Source organism: Carcharodon carcharias, chromosome 15 (assembly GCF_017639515.1).
Source record: "Carcharodon carcharias isolate sCarCar2 chromosome 15, sCarCar2.pri, whole genome shotgun sequence".
In the NCBI taxonomy this organism is placed as follows: domain Eukaryota; kingdom Metazoa; phylum Chordata; class Chondrichthyes; order Lamniformes; family Lamnidae; genus Carcharodon; species Carcharodon carcharias.
In genome coordinates, this window is record NC_054481.1 from 32,661,021 (window position 1) to 32,676,199 (window position 15,179).

The following is a 15,179-nucleotide window of genomic DNA, read 5'->3' on the forward strand; positions in this document are numbered from 1 at the left end:
TGTGCTCTGATAAAGGCTCAGCACTGCCAAGGGTGTGCGGGAGAAGGGAAGATGTGGCCTTGCACTCCCTAAAGGTTGATGGCTGCTGTGGAGCTGTCTCAGGGAGCTGCAGTAATTTAAAAATGAAATGAGCTCCATGAACTGCTGAAAATTGTGACAATACTGCAAATACTTGCACTGACAGCAGACCATATAGAAGATCAATCCTCAAACTTCTTTTATTTTAACTCCTGATATTTCATCCCACCCCGGATGGAGTTTGTAGTGAAAACGTGAAGGCCGCCTGGCTGTTTGGCTCATCCACCAACTGTAAAAGTGGACAGGCTGTGTAAAGCCACTGACAAGTGGTTCCTTAATGGGCTTAATTATCCACTTAATTGTCAGCAGGCGCGCTTCCGACTCCCGCATCTGCCCGCCGACCGTAATGTTGTGTGTGATGAAACTGGAACGCATGCTCGATGTCTTCTCGTGAAAATTCACACGATTCTGAGTCAGTCGCACACCCATACAAACAACATAAAGTTCTGGCCACACAATGTAGTCACCTACAGTGCAGACTCACAGTGCAGAAACATTTGGTGCAGACTCACACAGAGTGCAGGCACACACAGTGCAGACACACAGTGCAGACTCACACAGTGTAGACACACACAGTGCAGACACACAGGTCAGAAACACTTAGTGCAGGCTCACAAAGTGCAGACTCACACAGTGCAGACACACACAGAGTGCAGGCACACACAGAGTGCAGACACACAGAGTGCAGACTCACACAGTGTAGACACACACAGTGCAGACACAAACAGTGCCGACCCACATGGTGCAGACTCACACGGTGTAGACCCACACTGTGCAGACACACACAGTGCAGACACAAACAGATCAGATGCACACAGTGCAGATGCACACAGTGCGGGCACACACAGTGCCAGCATACATAGTGCAGACATACACAGTGCAGACTCACACAGTGCAGGCTCACATAATGCAGACACAAACAGACCAGACACACACAGTGCAGTCATACACAGTGCATGCATATGCAGTGCAGACACACAGTGCAGGCACACAGAGTGCAAGCATACACAGCACAGACACACACAGTGCAGATGCAGACAAACCAGACATACACATTCATACGTCCTGGATTGTGTTCATAAACCTTTCGTTCAGAACAGTATTTATATAAACCTGGTTCAAAGCTGTCCTCTTGTTCTGTTGACTTGGATCAGGATGATAAGGAAGTTGGAAGAGCAGAGTGAATTTACCCTCCATCACCAGACTGTAAGCTGCAACTATAAACATATCCCTTTTCTGATATTATCTCCACTTGTTAATTTATACCAGTGCCTGTAGGCAACAGCCTGCACTAACGCTCCTGGAGTTTCAGTGAGATGGGCTGGAGAATGTTGGTCTTGTGTTTCTTTAATGGATTGGAAGCAATTTCCAATAAAGGTTAAGTTTGTGGCATGTATTGGGCATCAAGCAGTTAGTGGAGCTCCTATACAGGCAATAGTTGGACTTTGTCCAGCCCCATATGAGATTCAGCACTAAGCTGTGAGGCAGATTTGTATGGTAAAATTGGAAATGGTTGAGGACAAGGAGGTGTCAACCTGTTCCGACTGTCATTCAGCACCTTGGAGAGGGAATAAGGCTCATGACAGGTTGATCTCTGTCAAAGTATCTCACATGGGGCTCTGGTTAAGCTTGATACATGGTGTTGGAATTATTTATTTAAAGCAGGAATATAGGGCCGGTACTGGGATCACTGTTTTTCTTGATCTATGTTAATGACCTAGATTTGGGTTGCAGAACGCAATTCCAAAATTTGCAGATGGCACAAAAGTTGTATGTATTGTGAACTGTGAGGAGGACGGTGATAGAACTTAAGAGGGCACAGACTGGATGGCGGAATGGGCAGATACATAGCAGAAGAAATTTAATGCCAAGAAATATGAAGAGAAACATTTTTGTAAGGAAAACCAGGAGAAGAAATGTAAAATAAAGGATCTCAAATATTTGAACAAAGGTTGAATGTTGTTACTATGCAGTAGCAACACGAGTGGTATTTTCCACTTACAGCGTGCTGCCATCAAGCCAAAAAGATATTCTGCCTTTCACACAAATGAGCAATGTGGTATATGAATTTCAGTGTCTGATGTGATGCCAGGGATGTTGGTTATCCGTCCCAACGATTGGTGGATCATATCAAACATCCCGTCCCTTTGGCTGACTGCAACAGGCAAAGTACTGACTGTACCCAACCAGCCCATGCTTGCAAAGCTCAAGACATAGTATCCAACATTAGATATGATTTTTGTGATTGGACAACACCTGCTAAATAATGCTGATTATTCTAAGAATTACACTGAAAACCAATTTAAGATTGTAAGTTGGGCTTGCAGTATGGCTCACTTACACATGCTAGAAGCCACATATATTCACACACAGAGCCCTTTCCTTTGCAGACAGAAAGTACATGTCCACACATTGCACCTTTTTCAAATAACCAAAAGTTTAGGGAACAGTCATTCCCTTGTTCATTTACCAGGGCAATGCCTTAACCAATCAGAGTTGACCTGCCTGGTTTGAATTTGAACAAAGCTGGGCAGTTAACTGTTCCATGCTGCATTCCTCATGGCAATACCTCCACCAAAATCCATTTGGTTTAAATATCCAACTAACACTCCATACAATATCTACTTACGAACCAATCAGCACTCTCTTGTGCAGTATAAATTGTTGTTCCCCGTTATATTTTGGGAATTTCTTGTGAGCTATCCTGATGATGCAAGACGAAAAGCTTTGATAGCATGGCTGACATTTTGACTGATTTGTACCCATTCCTTTACTTATGCAGCTTGTGACTGTCATCCTGTTGGTGCTGCTGGTAAAACCTGCAATCAGACGACAGGACAGTGTCCATGCAAGGATGGTGTGACTGGCATCACATGCAACCGCTGTGCTAAGGGTTACCAGCAGAGCCGATCTCCAGTTGCTCCTTGTATCAGTAAGTCTCTCTTTGTTTCTTTTTGCTTCCATTACCATAGTCTTTGTCATAGCAGCTGGTGCCTGATCAAATCTGGACAGTCATTGGTTCACTTCGAGTGAGGAGCAGGTGAGAGGAAAATCCCCACATTGCCTTGTCTTTATGCTATGGACTGTTTCTAGATATTAGAAATAATTTTGTGAAGAAAAAATAATTGGATTTGGTTACATCCAGCTGACACTCCACATAACATACAACTAACGCTCCTCACAATATTCAACTAACACTCCACACAATATCCGACCAACGCTCCACACAATATCTAACCAACACTCCACACAATATCCAACTAACGCTCCACACAATATCCAACTAACACTCTTGACAATATCCAACTGACACTTCACACAATATCAAACTGACTTGCCACACAATATCATTCTAATACTCTTCGCAATATCCAAATTGATTTTATATTCCCTATAATGTAATGTGGAACTACTACTATGCTTACTAGAACTCAGGACTGATGTAGCAGCCCTATGTCTATATGAGGCACTGTGGGCCTAACAGCAGGAAAATTGTGTATCACCATAATCTGTAACCTCTTGGCTCAAAATAGCTCCCTCAGTGATCACCATCAAGTCAAGAGATGCACCCTAGTCCAATGAAGAACACACAAAGGTGTGCCAGGTGCAGCACCTGCACATCTTAAAAGGAGGCATGAAACTGTGAAGCTACTACATGTACTTGCAGCTGAACACTGACAATAGCAGCTGTGGACAGAATTACTGATCCAATAGCCAATGGGTTAGAAAATGCTCTGTTGCCCTACCACTTCCTATTGAGGATGGTTGTGATTCAAGGCTGGAGTGTTTGTAAGTGTCTTGAGCCAAAAATGCTAACTAGATAATCCCACTTAGCCTCCTCCAAGGCCTCACTTCATAGATACTAGTTTTTGGAAAATCTGATTTACTCTGTGTGGCATTAAGAAGCAGCTGAATGCATTGAATGCAGCAAATACAACAAGCCCTGACAACATTCCACCTCTACAACTGAAGATCTGTGCTTCAGAGCTAGCTGTTCACCTTGCTAAATTGCTCCAGTACTGTTATGACACTGGCATTTACATAACAATGTGGACGATTGCCCAGGTATGTCCTACCAACAAAAAAGGACAAGTTTAACCCCGTCCATTGTTATCATATCAGCCTCTTCACAAGCATCAGCAAAGTGATGGAAGAAGTCATCTGTAGCATAATCAAACGGTTCCCAATCATCTGTCACCTGCGTACTGATCCTAAGTTTGGGTTTCACCAGAACTGCTCAGCTGAAGATCTCACCACACCCTTGGTCCAGACAAGAACACAGGAGCTGAGTTCCAGAGGGGAGGTGAGACTTCCTGCCCTTGACATCAAGGCAGCATTTGACCAAGTATGTACCATTGAACCCTAGAATTACTGAAGGCAATGGTGGATGACAGCATTGGAGGCTGGGGTGTTGGGGGGGGGGGGGAGGGGGTGGTGGTGGTGGTTGTGGAAAGGTGGGGTAGTGTTAAAAGGAAACTCTTCATTGTTTGGAGTTGTACCTGTCACAAAGGAAAATGGTTGTGGCTGTTGGAGGACAAATATTTAAATCCCAGGACATCGCTTTAGGAGTTCCCCAAGGAAGGATCTTTGCTCCAGCCATTTTCAGCTGCTTCACCCATGACCTGCCCTCCATCAGGATGTTAGGAGTCAGACTGTTCACTATCAATTACACTGTGTTCAGTTCTACTCGCAATTCTTCCAGTAATGAAGCATCCATTACAATTGATTGTAAGATCTTGATATTGTCCAGGCTTGGGTTGTCAAGTATCAGCTAACACTCACCACATATAAGGTAATGATCAGCATGAACAAAAGAAAGCCCAGTCATCTCCCTTTGACCATTAATAACAACGCCATAACTGAGACCCTGCCATCAACAGCTTGGGGATCACCATTGACCAGAAGCTGAACTCGGCCAACCATGTCGATGCAGAACATACTGAGGGGCTTGTGGGGGGCGGGGGTGTGGAATGGTTGCTGGGGTCTGGGTGAACAGCCAGAGGCCATGGTCCATATTGGTATCAACAGCATAGATAGAATATGGGGTGAGGTTCTACAGGCAGATTTTAGGGAGCTCGGAAAGAGCCAAGCAAGCAGCACCTTAAAGGTAGTAATTTCTGATTACCCCCAGTACCACCCATTAGTGAGTATGGGAATAGGAGGATTGAGCAAATGAATATGCAACTATTGAGATGGTGCAGGAGGAAGGGCTTGAAATTCCTGAGACATTGTGGTGAGTTCTGGGGGAGGTGGGACCTGTACAAGCTGAAAGGTTTGTATTGTAATAGAATCAGGACCAATGTCCTGATGGGGAGGTTAACTAGTGGTGTTGGGGATTAGTGGTTTAAGCTAGCTTACCAGGGAGATGGGAACATGAGCGTTGATTCATAAGGGACAGAAGGAAAGCTGGAAATGGAAGGCAGAAAATTCATAAATAAGTGTTGAAGACAGAGAAATCAAACGCCAGAAAATAGATAACAAATGAGTTTAATGATCAATAGTATATTCTTTAATGTAAGGAGTCTAGTGATTAAGGCCGATTGAGCTGAGGGCACAGATAGATGCTTGAAAGTATGATATCATAGCAGTTACTGAAGCATGGCTTAAAGAAGGACAGGAATGGCAACTAAACATTCCTGGCTACAGGATTTTCAGATAAAGTAAGAAGGATAAAATAAGGGGTCACAATATTCATTAAAGAAACAATCAGAGCTGTGAGGAGATATGATATGTTGGAAGGATCATCAAATGAGGCCATATAGATTGAGCTGAGAAACAAACAAAGGCAATCAAACTAAAGAGAGAATATTATAGACCCTTAAACAGTCAGAAGGAGATAGAAGACCAAATATGTAGGCAAAAAGGACAAGAGAAAATGCTTCATTTTTGTCAGATGTACTAATAAGAATTACTGCTAATGGAAAAGGTATCTTCCAGGACTACCAATAGATATATATGGAAAGATTTTTTTTAGCAATGCAGAATAATACCTTTATTGCTATCAATTATGTTTTTTTAATTCATTCTTGGAATGTTGGCATTTCCAGTAAGTTCAACATTTATTGTCATCCCTAATTGCACTTGAGAAGGTGATGGTGAGCTGCCACCTTGAATTGCTGCAGTCCATGTGGTGTAGGTACACCCACAGTGGTGTTAGTGAGCAAGTTCCAGGATTTTGATGCAGCGACAGTGAATGAAAGACGATATATTTCGAAGTCAGGATGGTGAGTGACTTGGAGGGGAACTTGCAGGCCCTGGTGTTCCCAAGCATCTTCTAACCTTGTCTTTCTAGGTGTTGGAGATCACAGGTTTTGAACATGCTGTTGAAGGAGCCTTGGTGAGTTGCTGCAGTGCATCATATATATGGTACATACTGCTGCCACCATGTATCGATGGGGGAGGGAGTGAATCTTCAAGGAGATGGATGGAATGTTGATCAAACAGGCTGCTTTGCCCTGGATGGTATCGAGCCTGAATTTTGTGGGAGCTGCACTCGTCCAGGCAATTGGAGAGAATTCCATCACATTCCTAACTCATGTCTTGTAGGTGGTGGAGTAGCACTGGGGAATCAGCAGGTGAGTTCCTTGACACAGAATTCCTAGCTCCAACCTGCGCTTGTAGCTACAATATTTATATGGCTGGTCCAGGTAAATTTCTGGTCAACGTAACACCTCCAGGATGTTGATAGTGGGGAATTTACCAATGGTAATGCTGCTGAGTGCCAAGGGGAGATGGTTATATTCTCTTTTGTTGGAGATGGTCACTGTCTCACAAACGTTACTTGCCTCAGCCCAAGCCTGAATGATGTCCAGCTCTTGCTCCATTTGGACACGGACTGCTTCAATATCTGTGGAGTTGTGAATTGTATTGAATACTGCGCAATCGTCAGTGAACATCTTCACTTCTGACCTTATTTTGGAGGGAAGGACTTTGATGAAGCAGTTGAAGGCATTTGGATCTAGGACATTATCCAAAGGAACTCTTTCAGCAATGTCCTGGGACTGAGATGATTGGCCTCCAACAACCACAACCATCTTCCTTTGTGCTAGGTATGGCTCAAAAAATGAAGAATTTTACCTCCTAATTCTCATTGACTTCAGTTTTGCTAGGGCTTCTCGATGCTACACTTAGCCAAATGCTGTCTTGATGTCAAGTGCAATCAGCCTCACCTCATAGAGAGTCATAGAGTCATTACAGCACAGAAGGAGGCCCTTCTAATCCCACCTCTCGCTGTGTATTCACTATACCCTCAGCCTTCCCTTCTCTGATGCTGAACAATCTGTGCTCAGCAAAGGACTCCCTTCACTCTTCTGGCCCATACCTTGATCAGGGGAAGTTGGAAAGGTGGCGGGGTCCCGACTGATCAAATGGCACCTCCTGCCTTCGGAGTTAAGGTTACAATCAGATCAGCCATGATCTAATTGAATGGTGGAGCAAGCTCAATGGGCTTCTGCTTCTGTTTCTTATGATCTTATGATTATAAATAGTTGAGGCCTTGGTACTGATCCCTGTGGCATGCCACCAGTTTCAGTTTGCCAAACTGAAAATGACCCATTTATCTTGACTCTGTTTCTTGTTAGTTAGCTAAGCCACTATCCACACTAATATATCATCCCAAGCACCATGAGCGCTTATCTTATGCAATAACCTTATATGTGGCACTTTACTGAATGTCTTTTGGAAATCTAACTTCACTACATTTACTGATCCCCTCTATCCACCATGCTTGTTGCATCCTCAAAGAACTCTAATAAATTTGTCAAACCTGATTTCCCTTTCGTAAAACCACATTGACCCTGCTTGATTGCAATATGATTTTTTAAATGTACTGATGCTACTTCCTTAATATTGGATTCTAGTATTTCCCCAATGACAGGTGTTAGGCTAACTGTCCACTTGTTTCCTGCTTTCTTTCTGCCTTTAGTTTTGAAGAGTGTTGTTACATTGCAGTTTTCCAATCCACTGGGGCCTTTACAGAATCTAGGGAATTTTGGAAGATTGCAACTAATGCATCCACTATCTCAGCAGCCACTTCATTTAAGTCCCTAGAATGCAGACCATCAGGTCCAGAGGACTTATCAGTCTTTAGTCCCATTTGTTTGCTTCATACCTTTCCTCTGGTGATAGTGATTGTTTTACGTTCGTACCTCTCTTTGCCCTTGATTTTCTACTATTACTGGGATGTTTTTAGTATTTTCTACCATGAAGATAGATACAGAATATTTGTTCAACACCTCCACTATTTCTTTGTTTCCCTTTATTTTTCCCTCAGTCTCATCCACTAAGAGACCAAGGTTTATTTTAGCTACTCTCTTCCCTTTCATATACTTGCAAAAGCTCTTGCTGCCTGATTTTATAATTCTTGTTAGTTTACTCTCAATCTATTTTTCTCCATTATTGTATTAGTTACCTCTCAAATCTTCTCTCAATCTGCTGTCTTCTGAGGAGACAACCCCAGCTTCTCCAATCTGTCCACCTCGCTGAAGTCTCTCATCCCTGGAACCAATTTCATAATCTTTTCCTTACCCTCTCTAATGCCTTCATATCTTTCCTAAAGTGTGGTGCCTGGAATTGGACACAGTGCTGGGAGTTGAGGTCAAAGCAGTGTTTTATACAGTTTTATCATAACTTGCTTGCTTGTGTAAAATAATGTCAGGAATGAGTCCCAATGTATATTCACTGTGCTGTGGTAATGTGTTTGAAACAGTTTGCTCTTCACGCTCCATTAACTTTCCAGCAGCAGCTCATAAGGACACCTGCCTGCAATGTGTTTTTGCAATAGTCATTTGATAACTGCAATCATGAGAGAGCAGGAAAACTGTGACCTTATGTATTGCTGCTGAAACATCCTCCACAATGTGGGATGCTGTTACTGTCCTAGAGCTGGTTCTGCACCAGTTGCTGCAGATTCAGGATGGCTTGTCAGACAACCCAGGAAACCTTCTGAATTACAGCCTGAGGAAACCCATCACCCACTTGCTGTGCTACATTAACAGATCTCCACCAGTGACTGTGCTCTGACATTATGTATCTCCAGACTTAATGCAAAAAGATAAAACAAAACCAAAAAGAGCTTTAGTACAAAAGTCAGTCTGTGCCATGTTGTCTCTTCTCAGTCCCTGTGATACTGACCATGGTTAGTCCCTGAATCAGATACGTTGCTAGTCTTTTATTGAAACCCTCTTGTGGGAAGTCTCTGATTGAATTGCCGGAAACAGCTTCAGCAGCCGCTGCGATCTTTGATACCACCCCTGTTGTCAGGAAAGTGACAGAGAATGATTTCTGTAGATATCTTAACCCCACCATCTTATAGCTAAAGTGACAAATTCTTAAAAAGCAAGATAGTTGGTGTAAAAAATGAATGTTGCGTTTTTTTCAAATATAAACCAATATAGATAGAGAGTTGGTTTATGAACCTTATCAATGGCTATCTAGTCTCTAACAGGTCAGAGGTCTTTACAAAATCTATATATTAGATTTGAAAATGCTTTAGAAAAAACATTTAAAAATCCTTCCTTTTATCAGTTGTCCATTCTGTCTTAGCAGCCTCGTATGTCTGATTTGTGGAGCTAGTGAATGAGTCAAGTTTCTGGTGGATATTCTATTTTGATTGACAAGAACTTCTTAAAATTGGGTATCATTACTATTAATTTATACACGTGGGAGGCTTGTCTTTTCTTATTTGCATCTCTCAGTCGTCTACCATACTCCTGTTCATTGCAACAGTGAGGATGACTGGCAATGTGGGGAGACCAAAGTAGAGGACCACCAATCATAGCAATATCAGTGACAGAAACAGGAGAGGCAAAGAGAAACACACAGAGACAGAGAGAGATGGAGAGAAACAGACAGAAAGAGAGAGAGAGACAGAGGCAGAAAGAGAGAGAGAGAGACAGAGGCAGAAAGAGAGAGATACACATACAGATAGAAAGCGAGAGATAGTGACTGAGAGAGGAAGATGCATACACACAGAGCAAGAGTGGGAGAGAACAGGACATATTGGGCTGGATTTTACAGACCCCTGCCAGCATATTTGAAGGTGGGGGCTTAATCAAATAAAGCAGGTGGCCTTCTCTCTGCCTTCCCACCCACCCATGACCTGTCTCCCATATTATGGTAGGCGTGAAGGCATCAGGCAGCTGTCCTGAAGCCTATTGAGGCCCTTAAGTGGCCAGTTAAGAGCCAGTGAAGGGCCTCATTCCACCCTGTCCTCTATTTCACATGTGGCAGGGGAAGGTAGAGGCAAGGTGGGTAGCCCAGTAACTTTCAATGCGTGGGTTTCTGTCGGGCAGGAAGGCAGAGGGGTTGCCTCCTTTGGGGGTCCCCTGTGGCCATTGGAGGCCCAAGATCGTACCCCTCCATTTAACCCTCAACCCTGCCTCTCAAATCTGCCTACGCACCTGCCCCCCGCCCCCCACTCCACTCCCCTGCTTTGCTAGCCAGGCCCTGCTGATAGTCTGGACTTGCCTGTCAGTCTGGGCTCCATCACCTCTTCTTCCTTGGGGACTGCCTGTTGTCTGAGCAGTGGCCATTGTTTGAACCTGGCATTGTAATGACTACAGGTCTGCTGGCCAGTCAGATTGGCTGGCAGCTCTCTAATGCAGGACTTTCTCCCAGATGGGGGCAGAGGTCCCATTCTGAAACAATTAAGATTACTCCCAAAGTAATATCGCGAGAGGGGCAGCTGGGTTTGAGATGGGTGGGCTGATTACCGACTTTTTAGTCGGGGGCACAGGGAATATGGCACCCAATAAAATCCAGTCATAGCGAAAGCGGATCACAGAGAGAGTGAGACACACGGAGGAACTGAAAGCTGGAGATGACCGATTGTCAGATAACTGACATTTTGTCTTGTGTCCTGTAAACTGTGGAGAGCGTGATGCAGGAAAAATTTTCAGACACAAGTATGATTCAGCGGTTGGATGAAGTTGGGCTTTATAGATTGTGAAGGTTTGAAACCGCAGCACTTGGGCATTAAAGAGGGAGCTGAAAGAGGGGTAACTGGGCTCGAGGGAGAGAATAATTTATTTTCTGTATTTTGCTGTGTTCCTCTCTTTAGCAGTTGTAGGGTCAACAACTTTTTAAGTAATGGTTCTGCACATGTGCAGAAACGTTGATATAAGAAATCACTCTGGTTTCGCAATGCTTGGGAAAAACACCAAGATTTCATAACCCCCTTATGAGATCGTGAGAGAGGTTTAATTTTATTTACAAATCATGAAAGATAATATGTGTGTTCCTGGAGGGAGTTTAGACTTGTTCATTCCAGGCCCCGGTGTCACTGCCTCATGCAAACCCACTATCTCTGTAATTCTGATGAGCCTCTGAATTCATATTCACACTATCAGTAAGATAACCTATCTCCATCTCAGCAACATTGCTGACTTCACCCTTGTCTCAGTTCATCTGCTGCTGAAACCCTCATTCATGCCTTCATTACCTCCAAACCTGACTACTCCAATGTGATCCTGGCTGGTCTCCCACACTCTACCCTCCATAAGCTTGAGATCATCTTAAACTCCACTGCCAGTGTTTTCCTGTCATCCCTGTGCTTGCTGACCTACATTGGCTCCCATTTAAGCAACATCTTGATTTTAAAATTCTCACCTTTGTTTTCAAATCCCCCCATTGCTGAGAAGTTTGCTGCTATTGAGGGCTCCAACAGAACCGTAACTTCTGGGGAGTCCACTTGCACTCAAATCCAGAGGTTGCAGTGTGCCTGAATAGGCTCCAGAGGAGCCCAGGCTGATGGTTCCTCTGGAACATCTCATGTGGGAACGGGCCTTGATTGCCCAGTACTTACACTAGTTTTTATATTGATTTATTTAGGGCTATTCCTCATAGGCCGAAACCCTGCTCAGGAACACATTTCTTTAAATCAAGACAGTTTTGGAAACACTCCCTCGCCTCTGGCAAATCCCGACATTTCTTCCCCCTGCTGCACCCCTGACGCCCCCTATTCCACCCCTGTGCCCCTGGCACTGAGGCCCCCAACCCCTCAGCAGCCCCAGTTCTGCTGGAAAAATAATGGAAAAACCCCTCCGCCAAGTGCTACTTCTGGCACTGGTAGGACTGAAGGGCCAGACTGGAGAAGAGCTGCAGCTGCCAGGATTCGGGGAAAGAGGGTGGTTTGGAGGAGCCAGGGGGGATGGTTGAGTTGGGAGGAGCCACGAGGAGGGAGCAAAGCTGGGGGACCTGGGGCGAGTGGAGCAGACATGTCAGGGAGGATGCTGGGGGCCAGGGCTGCTGTGAGGGGAGTCGTGGGGGGTAGGGGGCAATTGAGCTGAAGACAGGCCTCAAGGGGAGTGGGGACTTGTCTTCGCCAGCTTTGCGCCATGACACTAGGCTTCTCCAGCCCAAACATCATTGGCCCCAAGGTACAGTTGGGAGAGCAAATTCTGGCTGCAGATGACCAATGTGGCAGGGTCATAGTTTTTCATGCAGTCAGTGGTGAATATTTCTGTTTTGCCACTGACCACAAGTTCCAAGCCATAATCTCATGTGGCTCGGTGTCAGATTTTGTTTTATAATGCTCTTGGGATGTTTTATTATGTTAAAGGTGCTATATAAATGTAAATTGTTTTGTTATTCCCAGCATTTTGTCATAGTGCAGGCCAGGATATGTTAATTATGAATCAGTTTACGCACAGAAACTTCAGCCTCCCCCAACACTCAGTGATGTTACAGATCAAGGATTATTTGAAGGGGCAGTTTTACAGTACTATAGGCAAAGAGCAGGAAAGTGGAACTGATTAGATAGATCTTTCAGAAAGCTGGCAGAGTCACAATAGACTGCATGTCATCTTTCAGTAGAGTATAATTCTACGCTTAGAGGGATTTTTACTCTGTACCTAATCTGTTTTCCTCCTGACCTTGGAGTGTTTGATGGGATACAGTAGGAGGGATCTTTACTCTAATATATAACCTGTGCTGTACCTGCCCTGGGAGTGTTTGATGGGACAGTGGAGAGGAATGAACTCGCCTGCACCTCAGTTTTGTCCCATTCTCCACAGTGCAGCATTGATGAAAAATGTTGTTGTGTGTGATTATCCTCTTGTTGTATGAGATTACCGTCTCCTTACCCTGGTTCCCGAAGTACTGAGGTGCTCAGGCCACATAATTGTTCAATGGTTCAGGCATTATCTGTATTGACTACCTAACTAATATTTTTGTTTTTCCCTCATACATTGAATTACACCCTTTTTTCAGTTCTGCACCTTTACACAATTCAGTGGTAATTTGCATCCAACTCCAGAGTGTGTTTGCAAACAGCCTTTTCACAAAATGGCTCTGTCTCTGCATTTTTACATTTTTCCCTCTGTTATTCATGTTTGTTCTAAAGAGCTTGCTGACAGTCACTCACTCCAGTGTGCTTCCCAAAAGAGTCCAGTTAATTCCAACAGACAAAATCCCTTTACTGTTGGCCAGCCTTGACTGTGATTCAAAGTCATCAAAAAATCAAAGCAGCACGGCATTCCTTTTCAAAATGTTCCAACATTCCCAAAATTCCTTGCACTTTCATTACATTTCATATTGTATACTTGAGGCTGCTTAACAGCTTCCAGGCTTGGCTCAGGTCTGCACGCCAGCTGCACTTTGTATTTTGTCAAAATTTTCCGACAATAACTTGGATATATTCCTTTCTTGACTGGCTGAGATTCAAAGCTGAAATGTCAAAGCATTACTTACACTTGCTAACTCATTGGTTGCTGTGAGGGGGACATTAATCTCTGTATGATGGACTAATTAAGCAGCACCATCCACACTGCGTTAGCGTGACACATCCTTAACCTTTTTACCATGTACCAGAGGCTGGAGCAAAGTCTGGATTGCTGCCCCTCCTACAGCCTATGTATACTCTCCCCTATAACTGGCTCTACTCACCCATTTAATCTCCTCCCACAGCCCATGTACACTCTCTGCTATTACAGACTCTAACACCCGCTTGTCATTATTTCCTTCCACAGCCCCGTTTACCCCTAAGCCTCTGTTATCATAGACTTACTAATAATCACTTACAGAGCCAGAAATTCATCAGCCCTTGTTTTTTTGGTGATATGTCTTTGTGAACACAACTCCATCCAAACTGAGAGGTTCACATTATGCCTCATTATTATTAATTGGACATTCTGTCTGGCATGGGCTATAGTTCACAGCTGCTCACCCAAAGGTCGAGTCCAGGTGGGGGAAAGGGAGCAATGGCGGGAAGGGGGGGATGTTGTTCATTGAGCCACTGTGGAGTTTGTAGGGGAGTGATCGGGATGTTGTGAAGTTTGGAGAGTTACTGATCGGGGGATTGCAGGGTTGAGGGGTAATACTCCTGCTTCTCCTGACTCCAGACTAGTGTTGACAGTAAAATCCCACCCGCTGCAGCAGTGATTGGAATATGGTGATGCTGGGCCAACACCCATTTACCAGATAGGCAGGTCCTCAAATAGGTGTAAGGATCCTCACTAACATCTGCAAGGAGCCTGGCACCTGCTTCAGGTAGCAGACACTGAACAACTGGCCTGCAAATTTGCAGTGGCTCAAATATACATACACAGACTCACTCACTGAGCAGTATTTAATGGGACCAATAAGAGTGGGAAATGAGGCAGGCGGTGGGCGTAATTAGGGTGCCGAAATCTTGGGGGTTTCTTGATGTCAGCTCGAGTGTGAGAAATTCAGTCTGTGGTGCGAGGAGTGGGCATCACCCCAGCTGATGGCCAAAACCTATTTACCATGTATTTCCAAATCATATATACTCGTTAAATGGAAACTTCATCATATTATATCCTACCTTCAACAGTAAGTCAGCAGTGCTCAAGAAACACGTGCCTCCTGTTTCCCGACAGCTTAAAGAAGTCATGCATGAGGTGAGATTGTTCAATCTTTAGATCTGAAGTGAGGTCTGGTCTTAGTCTAATTCAGCAGTGTAGGGGAAGGGAGCAGGAGAAGCTGGGCAGCCTGGCAGTGACAAGGAGGAGGCAGGGGAAGAGGGGCCTTGGAGCTGGCTGAAGTGAGCCAGGCTCTGGTCTGTACGATGGGGTCCAGCATTGCAGTGGTCTGGTACTGTGTGTACATGGGAGGCAGCTATACCATACATGGCAGCACAGCCA

The 15,179-nt window shown here is 44.4% G+C and overlaps 1 protein-coding gene across 1 annotated transcript in view; it reads left to right on the top strand.

Moving 5' to 3' along the window:
- The window catches only part of LOC121288294 (netrin-3-like), a 251,320-nt gene that overhangs the window by 169,774 nt on the left and 66,367 nt on the right, over positions 1–15,179 (top strand). The window contains exon 4 of the mRNA XM_041206820.1: positions 2,861–3,010. Coding sequence (XP_041062754.1) covers positions 2,861–3,010 — 150 coding nt within the window. The remainder of the gene's footprint in view (positions 1–2,860; positions 3,011–15,179) is intronic.